Source organism: Babjeviella inositovora (assembly GCF_001661335.1).
Source record: "Babjeviella inositovora NRRL Y-12698 unplaced genomic scaffold BABINscaffold_1, whole genome shotgun sequence".
NCBI classification, from domain to species: domain Eukaryota; kingdom Fungi; phylum Ascomycota; class Pichiomycetes; order Serinales; genus Babjeviella; species Babjeviella inositovora.
This window is the reverse complement of record NW_017566838.1, coordinates 101,575-117,576: the sequence shown is the minus strand read 5'-3', so window position 1 is coordinate 117,576 and position 16,002 is coordinate 101,575. Positions and strand designations below refer to the sequence as shown.

Sequence of the window (16,002 nt, the reverse complement as noted above, 5' to 3'; positions counted from 1 at the left end):
GTCATCGGGTTTCACAAGTGGGACCGCGTCCGTGTCCATCAAAATCGTTTCGTCAAACGATCCAAACATGTATGGGAAAAACTTGTTGGAAAACCCGTTAAGGAATTTCATGTATTCCTTCTTGATGCAACCACTGACGTCCACAAACCACACATCTTGCGGGGGGAATGTAAATTTGTACTCAGACTGACCAACCAGGGCCTTCTTCTTGATAGATTCCTCGTGGTCCAGCTTATAGGCATATAACTCATTCATTTCGAGATACGAATGCGGCATCAGGTCCATATCAAAGGAGAAACGAGCGGCATACAGTATCTGGGCCATGGAATCATCACTCAAGTCGCCTTTGTGGAAGACCTGAATTGGAAGTTTGTTGTCAAGACCTCTAAGCACTCTGATCAAGTTCACCGTATCTTCGACCTGGCCGTCACCCGCCGAAACAACGATACCCCTTCCGTTCAACCCTTGAAGGTAGTCCAAGGAGAAACACTCGCCGGTGAGACCAAGCGATTCGAGTATTTTGGTGTCCTTATGCGAGACCTTTCTCATATTGGCCTTGGAACTTGTCCTTGTTTTTTGTTCAGGATAGGGGACAAAGTCGAACATTTGGGGCAATCTGTTTTCTATGACGTCACCATCCCACCGAGTGAACACTGGGTATTTTCCAGTAAAGAACGGCATGATGCGAGCCTGCAACCCTCTGCAGGTATTGTTCAACGCTCCAACATCGATGAGCGGCTTCATTCTGCTTTTGTTCCGTGGAATCAGGTTGTAGTCTTTGCTTCTCTCGTTCTTTTTCATCGCTTTGATCATCTCCCAGCGCGCCTCGCGGTCTATGTCTCCTTTGTTACTCTCCAAAAAGCACGAGCCAAAAACTCTAAGGTTTGTCGCAGCATCTACGAGCTTTTGCTCTGTGATCTGGAACTCCTTCATCTTTTCCTCGTGTAACTTCTCAAAGCCGCTCATCATTTCGGCACTGATTTCCACCGTTTCCCAGCCCTTGTCTTCCTTCAAGTCGTCGTCAGAGAGATTATTTTCCTTTTTATAAGCCTCCTTCTGGGCTTTTTCTTTCTCGTTCTTGAGGAACTTGGGGCGTTCGAGTACACTTTTGTCGTAGCCATACTTCTTATTATCCTCAAAGGTGTCGAAGTTCCACTCAGGGTCTGTCTCATACAACTTTTGGAAGTAGAGCTTGCAGTTATCGCGCTTTTGGTTACGAAGCACTTCTGCGGCCGCTGAGCTGAGCAAGTCTTTGTATGGAGTCGAAAGTTGTTTATCGAGCGTGACGACGATCTCGTGGAGCTTGTTGATGGACTCAATGCTGGGTTTGGACTGGAGGTCAGATTCGCCGCTGCCAATCAGATGGATAGGGATCTGGTCTCCGCCGTGAGCCTCGGAGAACCGTGTGTATAGAAAATGGCCCTGGTAGAGCAATATCAAGGCAACAATAAGCTTGAAGTACACCAGTTTCAGCGAGAAACGCTTGGATAACGCAAATTGCTTCATATGGATGTTAGATCAAAAACTGATCCAAAGCTAATGCGGGAGTGTAGAGAGAATGAGGTTTGAATCCGAACGGTCCGCAATCCTTACGTTTTTGGGACCTAGCGTATTTTATACAAAAGTCACAGCCCGCCCCTTTCGGTGGTTTTAGTGGAATTAAACTTTGGTAACTGTTATTGAAGCGTTCCTCTCGGAAGTGGCGCATAGAACTGTAGGCGTCACCGAATGCAGCTCCCTATGCATACATCTACATGCCGCCAGGGGTGTTAGTGCTCTATTATTGAATCTAGACGCAATGGCATTAAATTCACGTTTGCATGCTGATGTCTGGGCGGGGGGGTTTGTTCGGCAAATATCAATATTCTGGGCGTGGGGAGCTCAGTAGGTTAATGTATTTCTCTCTCAAACGCAAAATGTGATGCTATATAAGTTGTTCATGCTCAATGTCCACTTACCAACCAATCCTGACAACATCCATAAAACATGCATGGCAATTTATACTGGGTCATGCACTGTGGCCGCCGCACATGCTTTCCTTAGACTAATCGAGCAGGCGTATCTAAGAATAGCAGTAACATGTGTAGGGTTTGTACAGCCATGCTAATACTTTGGTCATGAAATCATGCGAGGATTCAATGTTTTCGCTGTACAAAGAATTGTTTCAAGGGGTACCCACACGGAGAAACTCCTTTAAGGCTGTGAAAGCTTATCCACCAAGCAGTGGCAGCGTGGTGCGCGCAAAGAATAGCCTAAAACCAGTTAAGTTCGCGGATAAGCACCAATACTCGTGTAATTTGAAACACGTGTACCTGGCGCAAATATCCTGGAGCCTCGGGTTTGGCTTCAGAAAAGATATGAGCCTAGTGATACGCGACAGAAGCTATTGAGGCGGCTTATAATCAGCCTATGAGTTAGCACATACCGAAGAGACACAGAGCCAGGTGGGGGTAAGGAGTTGATATGGTCAAACTATTAACAGGGCGAAAGGGCCGAAGTATTCTGGCGAGAAACTGGCCGGGTTATATGTGATATAGAAGAGTACCGATGGGAAAGATACCAGGCGATTTTAAGTTAATGTCTAGTTTAATTTCTATTTGCCACATGTGCTTCACGTATGCAAGCACTAAGCTGCTAATTAATTAGGAGGCTTGAGGTTTGCCTGGGTTTCACGCTCTTGCATCATCGTGTAAGCACATATTAGGTGAACGATAAGTCTTCGTTTAATATGGCATGTATCGATGTTGTGAGGTGTTGAATGTCGCAAAATGCAGAGGCTTCCGGAACGAAATAGTGCCTCTTTGCTAGATTTCACCACTGTACGGTACCTGTTCTCCAGCCACAACCAGTTCCGCGCCAATATTCCTATAGGCCTTTCCTTTGTGCATGGCGCACGGCTTGCATCAAAACTACGGATCACGACCATGGCTGTTAGGCATAACGGCAGCTGGTTGCAAAACTGAGCTTTGCGTGCATTAATACAAGCCTTCTGCGCAATACATGATGCACAGCCTGTAGATAGCTTACCATCTCAAGACATCAACTATTATTCCATCACCCCACCGTCTGATGTTCTTGCCGCATAACTGTCGTATAAAGAAGCTATTTCCATTTTTACGATTTTACGTACAAATATATACGGGTAGTTATACTCTGCCAGTCCGGTTAGATTAGCTAGAGGGTGTGTGAGAGATAGAGAGAAGGGGGGGGGGGGGGTGTCCACCAAAATGAAAAACAGCCGTTCCGATTCATAGCACTGTGTTTAACGGTATAAATCAAAAACCGTCACGAAGATATATATCTATCCGGGATAAATTCTTTCCTCTTTTAGCTCCATAGGCACCGAATTACTTGTTTTGGAGTATAACGTTTGGTTGAAAATCCGGTGCATTGGTACGAGCTAAGTATACTTTGATATTAAATCTCATACCGGCTCCATTCACGTGACACACCTTTTAACCTTTTAATGCAGCATAGCTGCTGCTTGTTTAGAAACATGAGGTTTCTTACCGGTGGGATGATACTTGCAATACTAAAGCTAAATAACGGATCATTCACGTATGAGGTCATAACTAGACTGCCGGGAGGGGGGAAGGCTTCAAAGCTGGTCATAGGGCGCGAAAAAAAAAACATGCAGCCTGTCTGGATATACATTTGGTCTATTTCCGAGAATCATGTCGATCGAGCTCTTCCAATTCCATGCAGTGCATCGTTTGGTAAGGAGTAATGAGGCTGCGCACTGCTTTGTCTGCGGGCTTGGTTACATCAACAGTGGGAGGACGCATAGCCCTAAATGCCGTTAGAACCGTAGTGGCCACTACAGTGCTTCTTTTTAGGTACGTCTGAGGAAACGTACCCACATGCTAATCTATTTTTGGGAGAACGCCTGCCAGAAGATTCACATATTCCAAAAAGAACTCGGACTATGCACCCGCATGTACTGATTCAGTCACCAAACGTTTTATTCGTTTCTTATCGTTGAGTGTCGTGCTATAGGGGAGCAAAAAACTTCTTTCGAAGTATTACCATAAGCGAATTTTACCCTATATTGTTTAGGGCCTTGAACTTCGTAAGTCATTCCTTACAAATGCCGCAGCAGCCGCAAACTGATCTTTGGTGTCTATTGTGGAAATTATATGGCGGTATTCACTTGTCAACTTCTATGCTCTGTGTAAAATACTGGCGGGTCCCTGTGGTATTCATAGATGCTTTTGAATATTTCTAGTACTCGGGAATGTTCTTCCTCCAATACATTGGTCTGCGATGAACCTGTGTCTTAGCCCCTCGTCTCGTCAGCCTCATGGCGTGTTAACCTAGTTACCCCATCCACTTTTGGCCAGCGTAAGGAAGGACTCCCGTTTTTCTTGTTACATGTTCATATAGAAGGGGGCCTTGCCTAGTCTGAGTAGACTACTATTATTATCAGACATACCACAACCCCAGTAACAGAATTATCGAACTTTACACTTTTTAGGTGCAGGGTGGCGATATACAGGCGATCTTCAAGCCAGTGTTTATAATGAGCATGTTCTAATTAGTTATGTCTGTCTTCATACTCGTCTACACGCTCTATCTAAGTTGCGATTCGGGCTAGCTCCGCCAGTGTGAGACTTCCTGACCGAAACAAGCACTCGGTATCACTTCTGTGTTCAAGTATCTTTCAGTTTTGGGAGATGGCCTGGGAACTTCAGAGGCGATGGTATCAACGTATTCGTGGGTATTACGTATTGCAAAAGCGTTGATTGGTTGGCTCCTGTTCTAAGAAAAGAACATTTATCCAACAATTTCCCAAGAGATTTGGAATCAGATAATAAATCAATTTAGATGAGTAAGATCTGATCTTTCGGGATCCATACAAATTTCAATATCCGAGCCCCCTTGTTGGCTATCCTTGTTCCCACTTTGGTCGCTATCCGCAATCTATCGTATCTTCGGAATAGGTAGCATAGGCTTAACGCTGCTAACGGAGGGTATTGGTTAGAGGGCAGGAGAGATATATGAAACTACATGGTATTAAAATATTAAGGATAATGGAAGATATTCGACGTATACTCTGTAGAAGAATGAAATTCAACGTGATAAATTATCACCTCGGACACATGGTTGCGCCGTACAGTCGTTAAGCCACCATTTTATTACACGTGGAGGAATGGCATTCAAGGTTTTAAAATATATGATTGCGTCATTTAGTCGTTTATTAGGTACTGGGATCACTTTACTTCATGAAGCTAAAGCTTGTCTCCTCCCTTGTGTTAGCTTGCAATTTTGATCCTCGTCTCTGATATTGGTTTCTCCTTCCCGCACAACTTTCGAAGGACACTGTAAAGGTCGTTCGTAATGATCTTCAATTTTCTATTTTAATCAGGAAAAAATTACTTCTTCGATTGTACACGTGAGTAAAACAATTACTCTATCCACAATATCTCCAACATGCACCATTACCAACACGATCACCTGTTCAATTTCTCGGATTCCTTCTCTCGCCGTGATTGCAACTTCCAGTAGCTACAGAATCCCTGATGAGTGGCCTGACATCCGTGCTCCCGGTAGATAGCCGTTTAAAATCAGTCTTTGAGGAAAAGCAGATTGAAAGACAGTGAGTCAGAAAACACATAGCCACTACCGTCAGGGGCTTTGGGTCACAAGGCGTGCAAAAGAGACTTTGTCAGTCACATCTCAATAATAAACCTAATCGATCCCCACATACCTTTTAGATAGGTCCATTTGGCGGACTCTATAATTTTCTGATGAAAATGACGTGATCAGGGGGGACTACAATGGTAGCCTTATCGATAGGATCGCTGCCATCATCAAGGCTGTGCTTCAAGTTCGCTCTGAATGTATACCTCAGAAATATTAGTACCGTTTACAATACTCACACCTATGCTAAGGTGTATTATGTCCTTGGCAGGTCATTAAATATGCTTAAGCAAGACACTCGTGCGTTGTACAAGTGACATTATGTCTTCGCTGATTTCGGTGATATCTCAGAAACCGATGGGGGCAATAAGATCACTGACAATCCAACCGGCAGAGCACTGATCTTGTAAACCACAGCTTGTTAACCGTTGATGGTGCAGTCGATGAGACTATATACAATTTCACACCTTTTGCGAAAGAACTTTCTAGATTCAATTGTTGTCCGACGCTTCCAGTTCAGGTGGTTACTATAGGGATGTTAGCGGATTTTACGTATCTACTAGACCTTGTATCTTTGTAGAGCTACGCTATCTGTAAGGAATGGCCTTATATTCTTCGCGCTCATCAAGTTTGAACAGTCCATGGGGAAAATCGATTAATTGGAGTCTGTTACAAGCACCATCTGAGCGGCAATACCTACCACCTATGAATAATTTTTAATGCCTTCGTTAGTGCTACACACCCGCTCGCGGCTTGTTTCTCACACCCCTTTGGGACACATCCTGCCCAGTCCAGAGTTCGCCCAAGTACTTGAATCGCATACGATCCACAGCCGAAAACTCAACCAACTTACCCATATGCTCAGGTTTGTTGCTCCCACCGATGTTGTCGTATGCACACCACAAGTACTTTTCACACACCTCAGTTTGGAACCAGCCCGCGGGTGGCTCCGAGAAGTCATTATCGATGTGAAACTCGGCCGGTGGTGGAATGAGGGCGGCTTCAATACGAATAGCGTTATGGTACATGCGCCGCATGGCCTCCTCGTTCACACCTTTCGTATCCAGTGCGCTGCGCGCACCTGAGTACATGCGCATCTTGTTATTGTCCTTCGAGTCGTCGAACAGGCCCTCCTTCTTGCAGAACTGGAACCCGGAGTTGATCCAGAGAAGCGTCTGGTCGTCGTCCGACGAAATATGGCCCGGCTGGATCGAGCATAACTCGCGAGCGCGTGTGCCTACAGGACGGAACACTTGCGGCGTCACCATCCCGACCGCAGCCGCATGGTTATCATTAAACCGGTAGTTCTCGTCGCCTGCGACGGACAACCCGAGCCAGAACATCTCCTTGTCACCCCATACGCGCTCCTTCGTCTGGTCCCAGAAGTTGATCGCAATCGCCATAACCACTCCCGCAAAGTGCGCGGACTTCTTGTATACAACCACGCCCGACTCCATAAGATGGTGCTGCTCCTTGTGGTCACTCATATACTCGTTGCTAAGTGTGTGGCCCGACACTGCCGGTACGCCAAACACCAAGTCATCAAGCACCGTTGGAAACAACTTGCGGAAGTACATACGGTCCGCACGCGTGTTGCCGATTGTGAGGTCACGGTCCTTGAAAAATAAAGTCTGCGTTGCAACGTACGCGCGCGACCGGAAGAACGCTGAGGGTTTCACCAACGGAACGGTGTCCGTGTCCATGAGCACCGTCTCGTCAAACGAGCTAAAGAAATACGGAAGGAACTTATTGGAAAAGTATTGGAAGTATTTCCGGTAGTCTTCTGCGATGCACTCGCTGACATCCACAAACCAAAGCTCCTGGCGTGGAAACTCAAACGAGTAGCGCGATTGCCCGATGCGCGCCTTGGTCGTGTCAATCACACCCGCGTGCATTTCACGGAGGTCACGGAGCGCAGACACCGCGTCCACGTCAAGCTCGTGACGCGCGGCCGATATGAGCTGCGCCTGTGCCTCGAAGCTCAAATCGCCCGAGTGCACGATCTGGATTGGGAGGTGGTTGTCGAGCCCGCGAAGCACGCGAATCAAGTTCACCAAGTCGTGCACATAATCATCGTTTGCCGAGATCGCGATCCCCGCACCGTTGTACGCCTGCGCGAACTCCAAAAGGAAACACTTTCTACGCCCACGTCCATGAAAGTTCATTTTGCGGCTCGTACGCGTGCGCTGGCGCTCGACATCCATGTAGTCGGTCATACGCGGGAGCCGATCCGTGACCGTCTCGCCATTCCAGCGCGAGTACACCGGGAAGCGGCCGGAGAGCCACGGCAAAAGTCGCTCCTGCATAGCACTACACGTATAGTTTGCAGAAGGATCTGGTTGGCCATGGTTACGCGCGGCCGCCATCTCCGCCTCTGATTCACGGTCGAGGTCGAAACGGTTATGCGCGAGGTAGCACGTGCCAAATGCACGCATGTTTGTCGCGGCGTCGACGATGTGCTGCTCGGTGGCCACCAACGCGGCGTATTTTTTCTCAAACTCATCCAAAATCTCTACCGTTTTCGCATCACTTACTTCAACTTTTCGCCACTTGGACTCAGCCTCCGCAAGGACCAGGTCATCTTCGATGCCGTGCGCGGCCTTGTACGTCTCCTTCTGGAACGCCTCCGTCTTTTCCTCCACCCACTTCTCTTTGTCGAGGGTCCCCTTGTCGTAGTCGAAGCGCTCATGGTCATCAAACGTCTCAAACCGCCACTCGGGGTTGTTGGCGTAGAGCTGTTTGAAGTAGAGCTTGCAGTTTTCACGCTTGTTGTTCAGCAATACGTCGCCAGTGTGCTCAAGAAGCATGCTTTTGTACGCACTAGAAAGTTTCTTGTCGAGACGGACTACTGCCTCGTGGAGTTTGGTGACAGACCCTATATCCGGCGTTATTACGGTGCCAGGTCTCCCCCTGATGGGGTCGAAGTCGAGCCGACCGCCCGGTACCGTGTAGTCAGGGCTGGACCGTGTGTGTTTGTACAAGTATGCAAGTTGGAGTAAGACCACTATGGTGACAATGAATTTAATCAGAAGGGCCAAGCGAAACAGCTTACGGCCCCTGGGAGTGAACAACACCGAAGTAAGGCTTCGCATCTTGAGTGGAGGTTGTATATGCCAAATGCGAATGTGCGTCAGGGAGTGCAACTAGGTTTCCAGATTCTGAAAATACTGATTAGGTACTTTATACTTCCCAGAGTGTTCCACAAGGATGTTGTCGCAGGTGTATGGATGGCGAGTAGTAACAGGTGCTACTCAGTAATGCAACGCCAGGGATTGTATGTCGGAAATATGCAGCAGCCTATCTATCAGGTGAGATACTTGGTGGCGGGAGATTTGACTGGTGTTGATACGCCAAGGGCAGATAAGTCAAACGGTTAGTGTTTCAATAAAAGGTGAGCGAATGAAAAAGTGAGACTCAGTGCTATATATATGCGTGGAAGGGCTCGGTCAGTAATGTTACATAAATATAGTAGGGATTGCGTTTTCTGTTTTTTTTTTTTGCATGAGCGATTTTGACCGACGTAGTCCATGCCATGCGGCGCTTGCGCCATTTACCCTTGCCGCGCTGAACTATCCTGGTGACTCTTCGTGAAAAGGAGCAGGCTCACAGGGCAAGTAGTATTGTGGAACCAGTCCCCCATGTTCGTCTGCTCTTTTTTTTCGCTTTCGCACGCGTCAGTTTCTCTCTTTCATCATGTTACTCTGTCCCCTTGTGCGTTTGTACACATTGGAACAATCTCGATTCGGATCTTGGACACCGAGCTAACCATATCTTACATATCTAAACGTGCAGATAGCAAACTCCGCCTAAGCCCTGTCCGGCAATGTGCTAAAAATAAGGTGGGCTACCAAGCCCTGCGCTATTCATTTATCTCTCTCCATTGATAGGATCTACCATAAAGATTCAATACCCTGACTTGCCTCTATATCATTAAGAATTATATTACAATAATGTGAGGTTTCACAACCACCTTCACCTGGTGGGAGATGTTATGGCTGGTATTGCATAATACAATGACGCTTGTACATACAAGACGCACGTTTTCAAGTATTTTGCGCATTTTTCTGCATGCACCCTACCAGATGGTGCGTCAATGAGAAACTATGGTTTTTGTTCTATCAGATCTGTCTATACGTTCTGCAGCATCGGAGTTATAGCACATTGGGAGATGGCAATAACGAACCCCGTGGTGTGGGTAAATTATCCTAATTATTCGGCAACGGCCTACTTTATTGGAGTGCTTAAGATAGCATTGCGATATAACAAACCTTGTTCACACTTCCTTTTAGAGAATCGCACAGTACACAACCCTGTATATAGGCTACAGGTGCTGCAGGCTTTCTTGTGAGGGGCCATGTCCTGAGCATGAAAGGATATCCAGGGGCTGGCCATTTCCTATTTTATCATGTAGGCATGGCCGTTGGATCCTTTTGGTTAAATACGCGATATTTACAGTACGAAACTGTGCTAGGAACTGTGCTAGGAACTTTGGCGCCCACCCAAATGACAAAACGTAGACGTCGGCATCCACTGTGGCGCCTTTTACAGCGCACACTACGCTATTCGCACTAGAAAAATGTGGATTTTATAAGGGATTATCCGCAAATAACAAAATAATATCATGCGGTAAATACTAGTATTGGCGAGCTTAAAAGAGCAGCACAGTTTTGCTGCTAAACCGCGCTTACCTAGAGGCACAACCCCTGTCATTCTACTAGACTGACCGCGTTCAGCGTTTCGGCATATCTATTTATACCTCTAAGCCACAGAAACTATAGAGGTACATGAACCTTTTGACCCTACCTAATAGAGTATCATGGACTAAGCTGAATCATGACCCTAGTGGGTGTGAAGCTTGGAATTCCCTTACTGTGCTCAAAGGATTCATATGAATAATAGTAGATGTATTTGTAACAGAGCTTTATACATCGAAGGAATACATTTCCAGTAACGGGGTTGGATAAGTTGGACTTAGATACCATTTAACTCTGAGCTGGCATCTAAGTTGGTATTTAAACTCAAATAGTTCTGTGTCGCTTTTCTTACGTACATCACAGGCGGTCTTAGCTTATGCCAGACCACTTTCTTCCAGTCTGTGGGGAGTTATAAGGGATACCGCTCCTTCGTTATACGTAACCTCGGGTCTTTCATACATCATGGTTTTATCGATGTACGTAAATCAGTAGAGTTTGGTTCATTAGCCGCATAGTTCTTTACATATACCCTTATTCGTAGAGATAGCCGGGGCCATCGCTGAAGTCACAAGAATCAGCTTTATACTGTGGAACGAAATTCAAGTCACGGGTGTCTGATCTTCGAAACACAATATCGGTAAGCTTCTTAGGAAATGAAAGATAATTTTCAGATTCCAGTAAGTTTGGAGAGGCTCCATTGTGGCCTTCGGTAAGCCCCTACTAGTAGTATAACTTATGGACGAGCTATGATATATGCAACATTCCCATCGACTTGGTAGATTCAGTGTCCAGGAAAGTTTGATCCTAGATACTCTCACTTGAGGTACAACCCACGGTCTAAAAATGCTTACTTAGCCGCATGCTTTGCGTTACTCGTGTTCAATCCTGGTCAAATCCTTCTGTTCTTCGAGCACATTCTCGGCTCCGGGTCAGTTTAATTCAATGTGTATTTCTATTTTCTATAATAATTCTTCGCTTGCTATTCCCGGCTACGCCCCGAGCAACGGATTGATTCTCTGTGAAACCCCGTCCTGCTCAACACGGTTACCAATCCACAAGTCACCTAGGAACTTGAAGCGCAACTCGTCAATGACAGAGAACTGCACCACCTTTCCCTGGTGCTCTGGTTTGGTACTACCCCCGACCAGGTCATAGGCACACCAGAGGTACCCGTTGCATACCTTGGGCTTGAACCATCCGCGCGGTGGTTCCTGCTTCTTGTTGGCCACGAAATGGCTCGAGTCCGGCGGAATTATGGCGCCCAGGATCGTGATAGCATCGTGGTACATGTGCTTCAACGTATTTTCGTTGTAGCCAGTATGGTCGCTCCAGCTGTGTGCACCGGAGTACATCAACATTTTCTCATTCCCCTTGGACGCCTCGAACGTGTTGTCCTTCTTGCAGAACTTAAACCCCCCGTTGATCCAGAGGAGCGTCTGGTCGTCGTCAGATGACACGTGGCCGGGCTGGACGGAGCAGAGTTCGCGCGCGCGCGTACCGTCGGGGCGGAACTCCCTCGGTGTGAGCATGCCCACAGCCGCAGCAGGGTTACCGTTAAAGCGGTAACGCTCGTCACCTGCGATGGAGAAGCCAAGCCAAAAGAGCTCCTTGTCACCCCATACGCGCGAGGTGGTCTGGCCCCAGAAGTTGATGGAGATGGTTGAGAGCACCGCGTTGAAGTGCGCAGACTTGCGGTACACCACGATCCCAGACTCCATGATGTGGTACCGCGTGCGCTCAGACGAGAAGTACGGATTCTCCAACGTGTGATTGGAGACACTTGGAATACCAAACATCAACTCGTCCAACACGGTCGGGAAAAACTTGCGGAAGAATGTGCGGTCGTCAGGTTTGTTCCTATCGCGCATGTCACGGTCGCGAAAGAACAACGTCTGGGTCTCCTGGTAGTCACGCGACTTGAAAAACTCGACTGGCTTGATCAACGGCACGGTGTCGCCATCAATGAGCAACGTGTCATCAAAGGAGCCAAAGAGGTACGGGAGGAACTTGTTGGAAAAGCGCTTAAAATAACGGTCGTACTCCGGCTTGATGCACTTGGATACGTCCACAAACCAGATCTCCTGTAATGGAAACGTGTAGTGGTACTTAGACATTCCGACGGCGGCCTTGGCTGCTTCATCACGCCCATCAGCCGTACCGTGGGCCACGTAGTCGTGGAGCTCATTCATCTGGCGGAACGACTTGGGCATCTTCCGCATGTTGAAAGAGTTGCGTGCTGCCGCAATGAGCTCGCTCTGTACAGGGTTAGTGAGATCGCCGCGGTGGACAATCTGGATCGGGAGGTTGTTGTCAAGTCCACGGAGCACACGGATCAAGTTAACCAATTCCTCCTTGTGCACATCGCTAGCGGTTATCACGATACCCTGCCCGTTAAACGCGAGCAAAAGGTCCGAGAGAAAGCAATCGGAGCTAGAGCGGTACGTATTGGCGTGTTCACTGGTGCTTGTGTGCTGGTGCTTCTCGTGGCCCAAGTAGTCCGCCATCACTGGAAGCCGGCCGCGCACCACGTCTCCATTCCAACGCGAGTACACAGGGTACTCTCCGGATAGCCACGGGAAGAGGCGTGCCAGCAAAGACGAACACGACTGGTCGAGCGCCGTGACGTTTACCAACGGTTTGGGTGGCTTATTGGCATTGCGTGGGTTGCTGTTGTACTGCGCGCGCTTCGCATTACTGAGCTCTGCGGCCTTGACTTCGTCATGCACGCTCTTATCGAGGTCAAACTTGTTGCGTGATAAGAAGCACGACGAAAATACACGGAGGTTGGTGAGTGCGTCAACCATGCTCTGTTCCGTCAAGCCCAACGCGCCATGCTTCTCTTCAAAGCGCGCGTATACATCCTGGGTATCCTTCTCGCTGAGCTGGAGATCCTCCCAGAGCGACAGCTCAAGATCGTCCATCTGTTTCTCCTCAAGTTGATTTTGCTCCATATACATTTTGCGTCGCAACGTGTTGGACTCTTCGCGCACAAAACGATCGCGGTTGAAGACGCGCCTGTCGTACTCATACTTTTTGCCGTCGTCAAAGGTGTCGAACTTCCAGTCAGGGTTGGACGCGTAGAGCTGTTGAAAATAGAGCCGACAGTTTTCCTGCTTAGAGTTTGTGAGCACCTCCGCCGTACGCGAAAGCAAGATGTCCTTGAACGGCGTGGCCAACTTGTCATCGAGCGCGTACACCATGTCATGGATGCGCGAGATAGTCGCGCCACTGGTGGAGCCGGCAAGATCCTCACTGAGACCTTTGTCCTGCTCGAACATGTGTACGTGCGCGCTTTCGGCTGAGAGATTGGCGTATAGGAAGTACAATTGGAGGAGACAGAGGAACATGACGATGGTCCTGATCAGCAGGTATTTGCGCGCGCGTGGCGCCGCCGCATTCTGTGCCGCCTGCTTCAAGCCGATTAACGCGACCTGGGATTTGTTTGAGACGAGCCTGAAATTGAACATCTGGGTTGTCGAATGTTAGCGAAGCGGTGAGCGAACAGCTGGATTGTAGTAAGGAACGGAATTATCTGCTGAGCGTTAGCAATGCAATGGAGTGGTTTATAGACGGACTTGCGTGAGATTCAAGCAAGTAAACGTTAATACGAAGAGTGATTTTCTGAGCAACGGACGGTATGCTGAGAGGCGCAAAAGGGGTTATCCGAGGCAATAGTGTAGGTCGATTTTTAGGGTGAGACGCGGTAGATATTGCTGTTCGTTAAAACAGGGGTGGGGAGTATCTCTTTCTCGGTGTTCGGCAAAACAGATATGGTAAAAGGGCGCAAAACTGTGGATAACTGGACGTTATCGTGCAATGGCTTCGAAGCTAAAAACGTATGCAAAATGGGATTTTAGGAGAATGGATGGCTGAACGTCAAAGGTGATTTTCTGAGCGCCAGGTAAAATCGTTACAAGACGAATGAATGCCGGGAACGGAAAGGTGTGTTGGGATAGAAGACAGTTTTTTCAATGTGCAGAAATGCCAAAAAAAAGCTTAATCGTGATAGCTATTAGCACAAAGAGTTAGTGATGAGAAATGGGCGCAAGAGTGCGGCGTGGGATATAGGATGGTTCGCTAATAAGGAAGAATAGAGGTGATAGGACAGAGGTAGGAACAATTAACAGAGATATAGCTTGGTATATATAATTGCCGGCTCGGAGTAAAATCTTTTCTTGAGGCGGTCCGGGACTCACATGTATTGCGCTTTTAAATTTGCTGGTAGTGCAGCACTGGTAGACGTGGTGCAGGGTAATGCAGACGGATTAAACTTACGCGATCGCGCATATTTTTATCCCAGTACTGCAAAACACGGAAACTTCTCTGCTGGTATTTCCGCTGTCTCTGCTTTAGCCTAGGTCTTTTTAGACTGAAACGACATGGTTCTTGTGTGGATCAAACGGTTGGCTCCAGTCCCCGGGCCCAGAATGCCCGCGTAATGTATCCAGTCTACGTCCCAAGCGTTAGCTTTCACCATGAGATCTGCAAAAAGTAGTGCCGGTGGGCCAAGGAAAACCCCGTAAAAGCTCATATCTTAGATGGAAGTAACCTAGGAATGGGTATGTCAGAATCCAGACACGAATCAAACGTACACGGGTCAACTTTGTATCTTAATAAGTCTTGTGGTGCTGCTAGGACAATATATGTTTATGGCTGGGGCGGCCGCGTAGAGGAATGCGCACATAGTCTCTGATTGTCTCCTGCGGCCTTTTCTATAAGCTATTGTGTAGCTAATGCTCTTACGTCGACCTCTTAGGAAAGGCATGCTGCATCTCGCAGAATAAGTCTGAGGGCCCTACTTTCTACTAAGTTTGTGCTTTGTTAAGCAACCCCGCTTTACTCCTGTGCTTTCTCTCGTACTACCCTCCATACGATGGATTCCTACGCCCCAGGCTTACAACTTGGAGACGCGGGGTCATATTTATAAGTCACTGCATGGATATAGTGCTATACTGGATATAGCGCGATTATCACCAACTTTGGCTTACTTAAACATCTCAGAAAAACACTCTCTATCCTAGAAGGGAATCATTAATCGTGATTGCGCTATATTAAAGACTCGTCTGTCAAGATTCCTACTATCCTGCAAGTAAACCAGGACTCAGTCTGATGACAAACAAGGAATATATCGGCTGGACGTTTGTCCTGTACACAGTTCCACGTGAATTCGGCCTGTTTTCATTGTCTCTTCCATGACTAGAAAGTTTGTATAATTTATATATTCTAAGTCAGTGAAATAGTCTCCCCAGTTGTTACGCTTGCCAAGAGCTCGGACCACGTTACTTTTTGGGGCTCGTGCTATTTCCAGCTGTTACCCGTAGCTGCAGGTCTTGCTGCTAGTGAAAAAAATCGAAAACTGAATCTGGTTTGGGGGCTTATCGCTGCAAGGATTGCACGCAAGCACCCAAAATCCACCCCTGTAAGGATGAATTTCACTTGGGCACCTCGCACATATGTAACCTTCTCGTCAAGGGTTATCGGGGGAAACCGCATAGTAAGAATTCCAAGTAAACTGGGATTAAGCTAAGCTTTTCTATGCATGACGGAAGGTCCCAACGATTTTGCATTACGTTACTGCTTTCCAATGACTGGAAGGCTAAATTACCGTTCCCATATTACAAAGGGTGGAACTAATCTGCAGCAAGATGATGTAATCTACAATTATACC

At 47.4% G+C, this 16,002-nt stretch overlaps 1 protein-coding gene across 1 annotated transcript; it reads right to left on the bottom strand.

The window, feature by feature from the left end:
• Positions 1-6,374: 6,374 nt before the first annotated feature.
• On the bottom strand, positions 6,375-13,255 carry BABINDRAFT_31723 (alpha-mannosyltransferase; the record flags this gene model as incomplete). Its single annotated transcript, XM_019131558.1, has 3 exons — positions 6,375-7,472; positions 9,270-9,286; positions 12,493-13,255. The coding sequence occupies 3 exons, from the start codon at positions 13,253-13,255 to the stop codon at positions 6,375-6,377; spliced, it is 1,878 nt and encodes a 625-aa protein (XP_018987535.1).
• Between the last annotated feature and the right edge of the window lie 2,747 nt (positions 13,256-16,002).